This window comes from Nesoenas mayeri (assembly GCF_963082525.1).
Source record: "Nesoenas mayeri genome assembly, chromosome: 1".
In the NCBI taxonomy this organism is placed as follows: Eukaryota; Metazoa; Chordata; class Aves; order Columbiformes; family Columbidae; genus Nesoenas; species Nesoenas mayeri.
The window spans coordinates 185,049,907-185,063,410 of NC_137541.1; the positions used below are offsets into that span (position 1 = coordinate 185,049,907).

The following is a 13,504-nucleotide window of genomic DNA, read 5'->3' on the forward strand; positions in this document are numbered from 1 at the left end:
GGTCCTGCAGATAGTGCTTGTTTGTTTAGCATAACACAGATTACTAAACATTATGAAAGTTTAGTTTCTGCCCCAAACAATTTCCTATATCTTTCTTCTGTTGCCTCTGTTATACTACATAGGCAACGTAAGTGCCAAGCAGGCCGTCAGGATTTGTTCTGTTGCTGTGTGTTACCCCCAGAGAAAAAGTGAACTCTTGATCTTTGAGTTTTTCGTACCTGAACTCTTCCAATGTTTCCTCAGTTTTCTGCTGATGGGCAGGAGCTCTGATTTTTTTCCCAGAGAACTGCTGTGGATAAAATTAAAGTTACAGCTGAAATAATGCTTTCCTGTCAGCTGACAGTTTCTCCAACGTGGGACAACCGCTCAGACATTGAGCATGGTTTTCCAGAATCTTTTGAGAGAGATTATGAAAGTTTGGCACACGCCTCCGGAGGAAGTGCTTTCTCACTGGCTTTAGCACAGAGCTTTGGGCAAGTTATCTGGTCTTCTTGGACCTCAACGAATCCGCCAGGAGAAGTGAGTGAAAAGTAGCATCTTGTTGGATGTGAGCTGCTGGAAGCCCGTTGCATTTATTTCCGTTAGGAATAAACTCCCTGGCCGTGGATTTCTACCACTGGGCCACAATACCTACCGCAAGGCTCGTGCTCGCGGCTACCTCTGCCCAGGCTGCCCCCGCCTTTTATTTCACCAATTTTCAACCCTGAACACCAAAAGTCACGTAGAAATTGTTCAATTACGTAAAGGTTGTGTGATGCAGAAAATAATGCATGAAGTTTAACACTGCTTAATGCAGCAGCAGAAATCCTGTTTTAACATCACCTGCTGACCTTCAGCCCCAAGGTAAACCCAGATAGGAAAAAGTAATGTAAACAGAGGGAAGCGATCGCCCCGTTTAATCTTTACCCCCGCCTCTTTATTTCGCAGAAGGGTTCATGGCGATGTCACCACGGCACGGACAGCACAGCAGCCCACCCGTGCCAACAGAGGAGCACCGGGCACCCCTCAGAGCCGGGATGCGTTTACCCGGCTGCCCCCTGAGGCGTGTCCCCGCTCGGCCCGGACAGCCCGCGCCCCTGGGAGGGCAGCCATGGGAGGAGATGCGTGTTTAAACCACTGTTCGCCCAAAGGTTTCCCTCCGCAGAGGCGCGGCGCAGCACCCCAACGCTCCGAGATGGCGGCGGGCGGCCGCCATTTTCCCCTGCTCAGACCGCCCCGCCCCGCCCGGCCCGGCACAGCCCGGCTCGGGGGCGGTGCCGCCGCCGCCGCCGCGTTGGTTCCTGCGCCCCAGGGAGCCGGCGGCGAAGCCGGCTCCGGCAAGTCCCTCCTCCGCCTCGGCAGTGCGGGCCGCCTCCCCCGGCCGCAGCCTCCTCCGGCCGCAGCGGCGGTGCTCGCCGGCCCCGCGGCGCCCATGGCGGCGGAGTCTCAGCCTAAGGCGCTGACACGCAAGCCCCTCCTGCTCAACAAAGTGGAGGGCTCGCAGGAGGTGGTGAACATGGCAGCGATAGTACCCAAGGAGGACGGGGTCATCAGCGTCTCCGAGGACAGGTACCGGGGAGGGGGTGTCCACAGGTCCTGCGGGGCCGTGGCCTGTCGCGTCCCCCATTACTTGCCGGTGATGGTTGTGGACCAGGGTCCTGGTCCATCACTGCTACCATCACCGACGAGTGCTGGTGGGACGTGAGAGGTCCTGCGATGGTGGTTTATCTCCATCACTGGCGAGCGATGCTGGTGACACACCGTCACTGATGTGACTGTGGACTCCACCAGCGGTGTCCGGGCAAGCGCCGGGGCCGTGGTGGTCCAGCATGGGGACACGGCTGTAGGCAGCCACACCTGGTCCTGCTGGGGAAGGAGTGTGGGGCAGGGGGTCTCCAGCTTGGTGTCCATCTCCTCCTCCACCGCCGTGTTGGTCAGGGCGATGAGTGGGCTGCAGTGCTGCGGAAACTTGCAGGACTTGAGTGACTTTTCTTAATGTGGGTAAAATGGGGCTTGAGATCGCTTTCATCACCAGGATTGCTGGGGAGGCTGTGGAGATTTTTGACCTTGCCTAGAGATTGCGGTGGCATTGGCTAAAACAGTAGTTTTGGTTCCGGTTTCCCCTCTCCAAACGTTTCTTGGTAATTGTTTAAAAATACCGTGTATCAGTGATAAGATCTTGGAGTTAAATCTCGTGTTGTAAAGCTGCCAAAGAGGAGAATGTTTTCAGGCCATTTAGCGGTTTAGTTCGGGGTCTGAGGCTGCCCAGAGGCAGCTTTGGCTCTTCTGAAAGAGCTCAAACTTAATTCAGCCCTGCAGCTGCAGCTTCAAAACTCCATCCTGAAGGTGTGCGGCGGAGAATATTAACTCTATCCCAGCCGAAACCAGGACAAGGTGCCCGCCTTTAAATTAAGAGCACATTTTGCTTCTGCCATACCTTAATAATTATTTCAAGTATGGTTTCTTTGCAACTCTGGTGCGTAGTGTGTAACTTGTGACCCTAGCTTGAAAGACAAATGTTGACCAGTGTGTGGTGATGTTTTGACTCTCAAGGGGTTTTTTGGTGGGCTGGTTTTCTTGGATGCCTGCTATCTTGTCGAGTATTTGCTTATACATCTCTGCTAGCTTTCGCAAAACTGACAGTATTTCTTACATCTTGTCGTTGTCCTCACTGTGAGTTAGTTTTCAGCTAGTTGTCAAATATGTGCAAATTTAAGATCATTTAATTTCCCTTAAGCTGTTCTTTCCAAGTGAACTCTCATGCCTCGGAGCAAGAGGAACTGAGCTACTTAAAACAAGTACACTGTAAAAGAGACTTCAAGCAGAGTTTTACATCACCATGATTTTATTTTCTTATTTATTTTGAAGCTGAATAAAGCTTGAATGTATTTTGGCCTATTGTAAATTGTTAGGCTTACTCAGCCAATTCTTTGTATCTGCAAGAAAGTATTCCTGAAATTCATTTGCTCTTGTATATGTGTCCCTCTCAATCTCTGCCTCTCCTCTGACCTTAGAAAAAAGAAGTAGCTTCTGCTGTTTTAACATGTACGAGTTGTTGATGCTCCAAATCAATATTTTAATGTAGAGCAAGGGATTGATTAGAGATCTTTGTTTCACTAATAACTGAGGTGTCAGGTTCAAGAAACAAGTGGTGAAGTGGAAACCAGGGTTTCCCACTAAGAAACTTGTTAGTTCATGAGCACCACCCTTTCCCTTCCCATCCCAGAGCAACCTCCTGCTATAGGTCAGTTAGGTCCTACTTGCTGATGAAACTGGGTGAAGAAATCTGCTTCTAGATGTACTGGTAGATGTCTAAAGCTTTTCTGGTGATGTGGATAGTAAAACACTGTAGTAATGTCTGGAGGTTCCCAGGTTGTTTTCTGTTTAAAGGCATCAACGAGGTAATTTGCCTGCTTGTGGGGCTGGTTTGTGGCATCTTGAGATGCTATAAGCCAGTTCATGCCTTTTGTTTCTTTAGGCAGGAAGATGTTGATTGATGGGTTTTTCTTTCATTTTCCATCTACATTAGCATTTTTATTGTAATTATAAGGTCCAGAGTTTAAACTTACTTGGAAGGAATAGCAGGTTAGGAGTCAAACCTGGAGCTTTCAGGATATGGGGGGTGGAAGAATAATTCAAACTTTCAGTACCTGTGGCTTATGATGAGGCTTGTGCAGATCCTTATGGTACCTTTTCCTGTTTAGACCTGCCTTCTAGTGTTGACATAGTTGTTTAATAGCCTTGGAATATGGAGGACTTTTAGAGATCCTTGGAAACTGCAAAGGACAGTTATGGTGATGTTATCTCTCTCCTGTTAGTCAAATAAAAGAGTTTTCGTTGTATTTACCAGCCTGTGATATGCACTGCTCCTATAAGAGAAATGCTCTGTAACTTTGGCAGAGAACTGCAGCTGAAAGAACTTGCTGTATCCAACATTTGCTGCAGGCTGGGGAGGACACTCTTCCGAAGATGAAGAGGAGGGAGTTCTCCATTGGTTCCTTGGCTAACAGCTGAACATATTCTTGAATTTGCTGGTAGTCTTAACATACACAATAAGTAGCTCCCACTTTAAAGGTTTTCTTTGACACATGTTATGGCTCTATACCTATAAACCCTTCAAAGCAGGAGTTTGGTCTCTAGCCTTTGTATGGCATCAGTGGTTTTATCTGGTTTTAAAAGACATGGAAATGGTTTCAGCTATAGCTTGGACACATAGTCTTGCATTATATAGCCCCAAATTGTTTTATTTGTAGCACATGCACATATTTTAAGAAATAAAATGAAAGCTAAGTAATAATAAAGAGTGCAGTTATTCCTCATAAAGAATGGCATAGAGAGGGAAAGAAGGAATCTCAGAGGAAGTTTACATATTTAACTAGATTGTCTAAACTTTGCATAACCTGCAAGGTTGGGGTTTCTTTTCTGTGTGTATGACATACATATTTCACTTCTGAATCCTAGTCAGTCATGTTAATTGAATGATGTCCATTGTCTCCTAATCTTAGTTAATTTGGCTGATTCCTTACTAGGGCAAAACAGGCTGAGCCTGTATCTCCTTATAATGCAGCTGATGTGCGTTGGGAGGGAGATGATGTATTTTTACTTTGTGTTTTTCTTCCAAGGAAAATGGGTGCACCTGTCTAGGCAGGTGGGAGTTAAAGGAGTGGTTGCATTTGTTATCCAAGAATGTGTAAGTGTGATACAGGATGGCTACAATAAATTGTTAGCTTTCAGCCATGCTCTTTCACCTGCCAGCAAATGAGTGGAATTAACAGACGCATATATCCAAATGTGTAGAACAGAGGTGTCAAACTCATTTTCATTGGAGGTCACATGAGCCTCGCGGTTGCCTTCAAAGGGCCGAATGTAATTTTAGGACCGTATAAATGTAGGAGTGGTTACATTTATACGGTCCTAAAATTACATTCGGCCCTTTGAAGGCAACCGCGAGGCTCATGTGACCTCCAATGAAAATGAGTTTGACACCCTTGGTGTAAAGTCTTTAGTGATCCATAGCATTGAATGCTGTAGGTGCTGCACGTGAAGCTAAAGTGGGATTTTTCTAATGTGCATAGCTGGCCCTAAGTTGTCCTAGCTTTCCGTATGTTAAAAGCATGTGCTACGATTTCAAAATTGCTGAGCCTCCTTGTCTTTTGTTGTCTTCAGAGGGAATGTGGGTGTTGAGCATGTCTAAAAAGTAGGTCACTGGCATGTCAAGTTCAGACATATCTCACTCTGTGCTCCAGAGAAGATTTAGTGTCATTAATCTTACCTGAGCATGGGGTTAGGGTGGGAGATGTACACTGACTCATCCAGCTTTCAGTGCAAGCAGTTCTGCTTGGCGTGGGCACCTTTCTGTGTTTCTCAAGAGCCTGCCAGTGCTGTAAGTGCTAATTCAGCTGGGTGTCCAATGTGCTGATCGTGTGTCACTGTGCAAGACTGGCAGGAGGGGGCTGGGTGTCATCACGGTAAACCCGCACTTTGCCACTAGCTGTCTTTTTTTCCACTAGCAATATTGTAGATGAGGAAATCTTAGACATGCACTGGTGTAGCTGGCTTTCCTGCTAATTATGAGCTCTGCTCTGTGCCCTCTTTTGAGTGGGAGGTCTGTGCACACTTCCATGCTACAGACCTTGGAAATGTAGGTGTTGCATTCAAGAACTGTTCTCTTTAAAGTAATCACAGGAGGTAAAAGCTTTTAAAGTCAACTGAAAATTGTCAAAATCCTTTGTTTTTTAAAAAATAGGCATTCTAGTCTCTTAGAAGGAGAAAAAAACTAGGTGAAAAATATTTTTGCCATGGGATTTATTTTATTTTTAAATAAGCAAACAGAGACCTTTGTCTTCTCCACTACCTCGTATCATCTTAAGCTCCTTTTGAACTGTGATGTCTCAGCTTCTTTATATGGATCACCATATAAACAGTGAGCCCAGACTGTTTTTTCGTGTACGTTCATATTAGCGTCTTCATCTCATGTAAGGAAAACTGTGCAGAGCTTGTGTTGCTACATTTGGTTTACAGTTTGATGCTTTTAACTGCAGCTGTATACTTAAGAAGTTTTTAAATGCAGATGTGCGCTTAAGCTGTTATCCAAGGCTTGTCTTTTGGATATGCTAACTAGCAGATTTTTAGGGGGTACAAAAAATGAATGACTGTGTTGTGTTGATTAAATCTCAATTTCTCTAAACTAATGGTAAACTGGGAATGGGAATGTGCATATGTGACAAGAAACGTGAGGATTGTCTTTGGCGTCCTGCTGTCGTGCTTTCTAGCATGGAGATGTGTGACCTTCCCACCCTTAAACATATATAAAGCAACCTCCCGCTCCTTGTGGTTTTCTTGTCCAGATCCAGGGCATAAAGCATAAAGAGTTCACACCTGTGAAGTGCCTCTAATGGGAAAGCTGGACTGTTCACTTGGTGCTGCATCCAGGCAAGACACGAGGACCTGCAGACCATTGGTAAACTCTCTGGGTTTCCTTTCTCCTGTGGTGGAATAGTAGTGAGCAATTGCTTTGCAGAGCTGTAGTTGCAATACAGGTTTGTAATTCTCATCTAAATACAGGATTATGTCACTGACAGTCTCTCTGCTTTGTGTGTGGCTGTTGGTTCGCAGCACAAGTGCAGGTGGTGTGAGAACTGATTTTGATGCTGGCTGCTTGTGTATGTTCATTGCTCCAAGCCTGTAGGTTTCACACCCAGGTTATTGCAGCATGAACAGCAGTTCAAACAGTGCAGAAGGTGTGGATGCTCTTCATGGGTGTTAAAAGACTTGTCCCCGCCTGGAGGTTCTTTACATTTTTATGAAAACATCACTCACCAATAAAATTGTTGAGAGAAAATGAAGAAAGTCAGTGCAAAAGTTTGTAGGAGACCTATTACCATAGATGCAACTTGTTTGCTCTGCATTTTTTTAACTAATTGGATGTATTGCAACTTGATGACTGCATTTGGAACAAAGCTGAGGGTGGGTGTTAGTGCTGGCTGTTGCAGTGGAAGAAGTGGATGCTGGGAAGAGGTTTAAGAGAAGACAGGAGGTCCAAAAGCTCTTGGAATCAGAAACTGTTGCAGATGTTGAAAAGTAACTGTTCCTGATTTGACAAACATGTATCCTATCAAGATGCCAAAATCCTGGGACTAGCACAGAAAATGTTGTGCTAAGTACTTCTTGGGGATGATAAATTCCGTGTAGTAATTTGTGGGGTACGGGATGACCTTGCAATGTATGTGTTTAACCCTCCTGTGGCACTAGGTGCCACCAGGAGATGACTTGTTGAAGTTTGCCAAACCTTTTATATCCCTTGCCTTACGATGCTCTCCCTCCCCATGGACTTAGAGTCCGTTAAAGATTTAAAGAACAAGCATTTAGGCTTGTCTTTCTGATTTGAGCTATCCTGCAACTGCTAGTTCGTGTAGGTCAATGCACAAATTGGTGCAACTCCTGCAGTTGTATAAAGTTCATGTCTTAACTGCAAGATGGCAGCTGCAAAAATGAAATACGACAATGTGGCTTAGGCATTGTACAGACCTAGTTTTAGCAGTGCAATTAGGCATCAAAATAGAATGGAACATGAGGTGTTTGAAAATTTAAAGTCAGAGATGCAGTGATTTTTTTACCTTCCTCTTTGATTCAGAGATTATCCTTTATATAAAGGTGTAAATGCATGTATTGTATCTTACAAACTTTATTTGGAATAAGAAGAGCTACTTAATACATCTTCCATTTACCTTATGGTAGCCTCATTTTCCACCAGTTGCTGAACAATGCTCTTGAGTTGCAGCAAGTTTCAGGATGGTGCGTCCACCTGCCATATTACCCAGTTCTCGTTTTACTCCGTGTCTTCCCTGACCCCATCTTAATTTCACTGGTATCCATTTACACCGAGCCTGGATCTCTCATCAGTGTATCTTGCATCTGTCGGGCTTGGTGACCTTCCGCTGCAGTGTCTCCAGTTCTGCAGCTGAACAACGCTCCTCGCTGAGAGGGGACTGCACAATGCCACCTCTGTGCGTGCCCTGCGGCCCCTGCAAGAAAAACAAATGCTGGTTATAGACGATATGTGGTACAGAGCCGGCATATGACCATAAATGTACTGTTGCAGGAAACTTGTTGTTTTTACTCCTAAAGCTAGGGATGGCTAGAGGAAGCAGTGATGTTACAGTGTTAAACAGCTGTAATATCTTAAAAAGAACTGCAACAGTTTTGAAGTGACCAGGCTAGTTCAGTAAAGTTGGCCTTTCATTGAGGGTCACTTAGTGGACGAAGGTCTCAAATAGCACGCAAAGCTGTAGCACAATAGAAATATGTCAGTAGCTCATTTGACCTACCTTATAGGATTTTGGTTATTGTGGCAGACTTTTTTCTTTCCCTCTCTCCAGCTGCACCGGTTCCTGCATGGTATCTGCTGACAGCATTCTGTGCACAGGTTTGGCAGCAACATCTTTCAGTTATGTGATAATATGTACAAGAGAACTGCTCAAAAGTGGAAAAAAGTTTTGTAAAATGTTGTTTGTAGCAGCCTTCAGAGAAGTCAGAATATGCTTGACAGCTCAGAGAACAAATGGGAAAGAAAAATGGGAGGGTGTAATGCAGGCGTGTGCTGCTCCTGTGCTTGAGAGCTCTAAAAGCTTTGTAAATAATGCACAATGCCCTAAGGAGAGCAACTGGCTTTTGCACAAGCATCATCTGTATATCACTGTGTTCTGTGCCCTGTAACCTCTCAGACATTGTTGGAAGACCATTCACTTAAAAGCACCCCAGAAACCATGTTTAATTACCTTGTCCATGGTACTTCTGTCACACACCTGTCAAATACAAGTGGTTTTATATAACACTCTGCCAGTATCTGCGTGTATTTGCCCAGAGATTTGATGAGAATTGCAGTAGTCCCTAGTGTAGTCTTTTGCAAAGAGGGGAGCAAGGGAAACCACATCTGTTTCCCTTCTGCTTATGGTGTGAGGGAGTGAGGGATGCAGCTGTGGTGCCACAGGATGGGTTGGGACATCGTGGGAGGGGACAGGACCAACAGGCATGGGGGACCGAGAATAGCCACACACAGCAGGACACATCCTGTTCAGCAGAGCCTTGTCCTCATGGGTTTACGAAAGAGAAAACAAAACTTACTTCTTTATGCTATTGTGAGGTGAAGCATGAAATGCGGTAAATGGGAAAACTATAAAACAGACATCCACACAGGAATGGCAGGTACGGCAGCAAACAGGTTGGGCAAGTGGCTGGAGCAAGCCTAGAGAATGAAAAAGACAATTCTGTGAAAGCAGGAGAAGGCAGGTTTACCAGGCAGCCCTACTGGGAGGGAACTTTACATATCATGAAACCATATGTATGTCCAGGATTCTTCATATGTCACATTCTGTCTGCCTGATGGCTTGAAACTGTGCATAAATAATAGTCAAAATGCATATTTGGCTATTAGAAAGTAGGTAAAAAAATTCACAAATTAGACTATCCTGAAGTTTTAGATAGACAAAATACAGCCTTCATCCTCATAATAGGGAGAACTGTTGTGAAGGTTGGGTTAAAAAAAAAAAAAAAAAAGTGGTGTTTTAATTTTTTTCTTAGTCAAGCTCCAGGAAATAGTGTTGTGTAACTAACCTTGGCCAGACTTTGAACATATGGGCTTTGCTTGTCATACCATGTGTATTCACCACTTAATTTAAGTTTTTCAGGGAACTCTTAAGGTTTTGAGCGCTGAATCAAAGGCAGTGCCAAAGCACAGTTCTGGGTAGAAGAGCACTGCTGTTCTGCTGCCAAGTTTACAGAGAAGTTTGATCTAAAGTTGTCTTTTATCCTCCAAATCCCGTACTGTTCCCTCTTACTGCGAGATAAAAGTTCAATGTTCTTAGCAGTTTCTTGAAACAACAATAGTTATTGATCAGCCCCAGAAGGCAATGCTTTTGACCTTTACGAGTTTGTAATATAGATTTCCTTAGGAATTGAGTCCTGCAGTGAGAAATCTGAGAAAAGACTGTCCTAATGTGAATTGGCCTATTTTGCCACCAGGTTGAATTATCTGGATTAGAATTATCTGGATTCAGGTGACAGAGCAAATACAGTGCCCTGTCTTGAAGGGATATGGAGAGAAAATCCTTACCTGTGTTTAGAACATGACAGATAATGAGATTTTACCCCCTTCAGCAGTGAGTGTAAATTTGATAAATTTACCTTTGACTTTGAATTCACTTATAATAGCAAATAAAGGCTTAATTGTATTCTTAAGCAGGTGGTGCATCTGCCTTATGGAGTACTTTAGGGTCTTAAGGTAAACAGCTTTTTAAAAAACCAAAACAACAATTACAACCAAAAAAGAAAACACATTCTAGTAAGGGCTAATCATGAGTTTGTCCTAAAGCTTTTAATTTAGCTTAAAAGGTAATAAGGTATAGTAAAAACCTAATTACATCTATGCAAGCTAATGTATGCCAGAAGATGGGAGATAAAGAAGGTTTTGGTGTTGGTTCATAGCAGTGACACATGTCCTCCTGGTACACTGGTTTCAGGATTTAGATGTATAGCTACCAACAGCCTCTGACTTCCATGCTATTTAGTTTATCCATGGCTTGGAATAAAAAAAAATATATAGGCAGTGACTGAAAGTGGATATCCAGTAAGTTTATTGTGATACAAGCTAAGATGAAGCAGGAGAGTACTGAAAATTAGTCTTTTCTGATGCTTTCCTTCTTGATGTTTAGCCTTTCTGAAGCAATACAGCAAAGTTTTATCTTGTAGACATCTCCTCTGATTTGGATGCTTCTCTGAAAACATACACACTGAGGTTTCTTCCCTTGCAGGTGTTGGCTGAATGTAGTGTTGAACTCAATATTCTTTAAGGCATTTGCCTATACATTTGTTTCTGGAACAGTTTATTACATAAAGATCCAGAAGGGATTGCCTTTTCATGTAAAACAGTTACCCCTTATCTGTCTTAAGAGACAAGTCCTCACTAAGTATTTTGCCCTCTTTATGTATGTTGGAAACTTCGGGACTCTCAGTGCTGTGAGACTGGAAATGACGGCTTAACATTATATTTGTAACTAGTTTGCATCCATTTTGCTTATGTGATGTATTATCCTCACTTTAAATATTTTCCTCTTGATCCTTAGTGTTATTAAGCTGTATGTTCTCACTCCCCTACTCCATCCCTATTTCTCTGTTTGATACAAGGAAATTCTGTCCCTCCTCTCAGCTGTTTTGCTGGAGCAGATGTGGGCTATGAAGTCAACCAACAAGTGGTTCAAATCAACATGGTGAAGGCCTCATGTTTTACAGCAGCCTGCACGTGGTGCAGGATGAAAGTAAAATTTCTGAGGAGATCCTTTCTGCTTTCATGGTAAAAACATAGTCTGTGGTCCAGCCTGGCTTTTACTGCATGCGGGGCTGGCTAAAGACAGCTGCAGCATTTTAATGGCAGGGGAGAGATACCTCTACATGCTGTCTTCACTGGACTTAAAATTCATGCCTTTGCTTCACTGGCCATTTCATCAGTTTCACCAGCAATAAGCTGCTATCAAAGGCCAGTTGCACTTCTGCAGTTCCTGGAAGTCCAGTAGGAAAGTTCACGTCTGTGCATTTTCCAGTATCAGGCACACAGCCCTTGTGCCTGCTCCTGTCCTGTTGGTCCCATTGCTTCAGCCTCCTGTGGCATGGGAGTCCTTGGTCAGGCAGTGGCCTTGTTGTAGCCTGCTTTCTGCTGGCCAGGAGCTTGAGAGGAGGTGGGCCTTTGCTGCAGAGCCCTGCAATTGGCTTCCAGAGCTCAAGGATTGCTGTTAATGTGCTGTGGTAACGGTTTTCTTCATCAGTACCTGCTTCTGCCTATGCTGAAAGCTACAGATCATACTAGAGCAGTGTGATAGGTGCTAACAGAGGGCAGAGAGGACTAAAGCTGGTTTGACATTAATTTTGCTGAAGGGTGCAGGTGAGAAGATAATGTATTTGTCAAGTCAAAATTGACACCTTTGGCTTTATTGTACCCTAGGCCTGGACTAAAGCTATTTAATGACTGGAATTAAAAAGTTGATACTGTTTGTGGCAGTAAAATGTTGCATTTTATTCTGTTCCACTGAGCCCTATTTTGTGTCCCATCAGTCAGAATAACTATAATTAAACTCCAGAAGTGCATATTGCATCTACCAGAGCCTTTCCTGGGCTGCTGTATGTGCTGCCTTAGTAGCTGAGGCTTTTAGCACTGTCTGACAAGTGAAAGCCTGTCTGATATGATGAGCGAAAGCCTATCTGATATTACCTTATGTTTTCTAGCTTGTGTTGCATCTGAAGTCAGGACTAATAGGAGATTCTGAGGGTACATTAGCTGCCATTGTCAGCTAAGAGCTGGATATACACTGGATTTCTTAGGGGGGGGAAAGCAGGGGAAGGCGTTAGCTTAAACATTTCAACTCCAATTGGCGGTAGACCACTGTACTTGGCACAGTGTCTTATGTAGCAGGGGTTGGTTCCACAACATATAGGCACTAATCGAAGAAGAGAGCAGTCTCTTCCCTTCAGGAAATGAATCAGACTTAATAAACAAGTCTCTTCTCAGTAACTTCTACAATGGCCAGTAAATGAGTGGGAATAGAGAAATCCATCACCATGTTTTCAAAATATGAACTAGTTCATGATCCTACTAGACTTCAGCAGGAACATCAGTTCAGCATGGTACAAGCACTTACTGAACCTTCACATTCACACTCTGATTCCTCCTGTTGCTAGATTTGTTTGTAGCCAAAAAGCAAAAGCACATAGACTTTAGAGAGTTTGGTGTGGTGTTTGGAGTCCCATGGCAGCCTGAGCTGTGAAGCATCAGCAAATGAGGAGCTCTGTTGAGTGTGGTGGGCTGTTGCAGAGACAGCCCCACTGCAGGCAGGGTTTTTGCAGGCTGCACAGCTGCAAACTTTGCTCTGGGGGACATTTGAGACCCCTGTTTTTTGGCACCTCATCTTCCCCTTTGTACGATCTTCGTGGTTGCTTGTAAGGTGGTGGAGCTTGTGATCAGCGGGAAAGTAGGAAATCCCACAGTAGCTTGTACCACTAATTCAGTTCCAGAGTGTTAGAGTGGAAGATTAAAAGCAAAGGTAGGATTTTTTCTTTTTTTAGTAAACACGAAATGCTGTAAATGCTGGTGGTCATGGACCTTAGGTTTCCAGCTGTTAACTTTTCCTCAGATACTGTGGCTAAGCCATATTAGATACCAGAGAAGGTAGTAGGGAAAGGGAGTTATGAATGTACTGCTTGTTTTAAAAAAAACATACATGCTGTAGTGCCTGAAAATGCACGAACTTTATCTGAATTCTGAAAGCTCCTCTGTGATTTAGAATACTTCTACTCCTCCCTTCCCTCCTTGCAGTAGGTTCTTTCATAGATAAGAGATAAGCTTGGTGAGGATTTCCTTAGTAAGTTTTCATTAACAGGAAGCCAAGCCAAGAAGTCTCCAAGCCCAACTAGTTTCATCCACAGAATACTTTTTGTTACAGCTTATATTCATCCTCTAAAAACCTGATGACTTAAAAAA

The 13,504-nt window shown here is 43.9% G+C and overlaps 1 protein-coding gene across 1 annotated transcript in view; it reads left to right on the forward strand.

Moving 5' to 3' along the window:
* Window positions 1-1,411: 1,411 nt before the first annotated feature.
* WDFY2 (WD repeat and FYVE domain containing 2) overlaps window positions 1,412-13,504 on the forward strand; it is a gene marked incomplete at both ends in the record, with an annotated part of 65,992 nt that continues 53,899 nt past the window's right edge. The window contains one exon of the mRNA XM_080359310.1: window positions 1,412-1,548. Within this exon, the coding sequence (XP_080215436.1) occupies window positions 1,412-1,548 (137 nt within the window). The remainder of the gene's footprint in view (window positions 1,549-13,504) is intronic.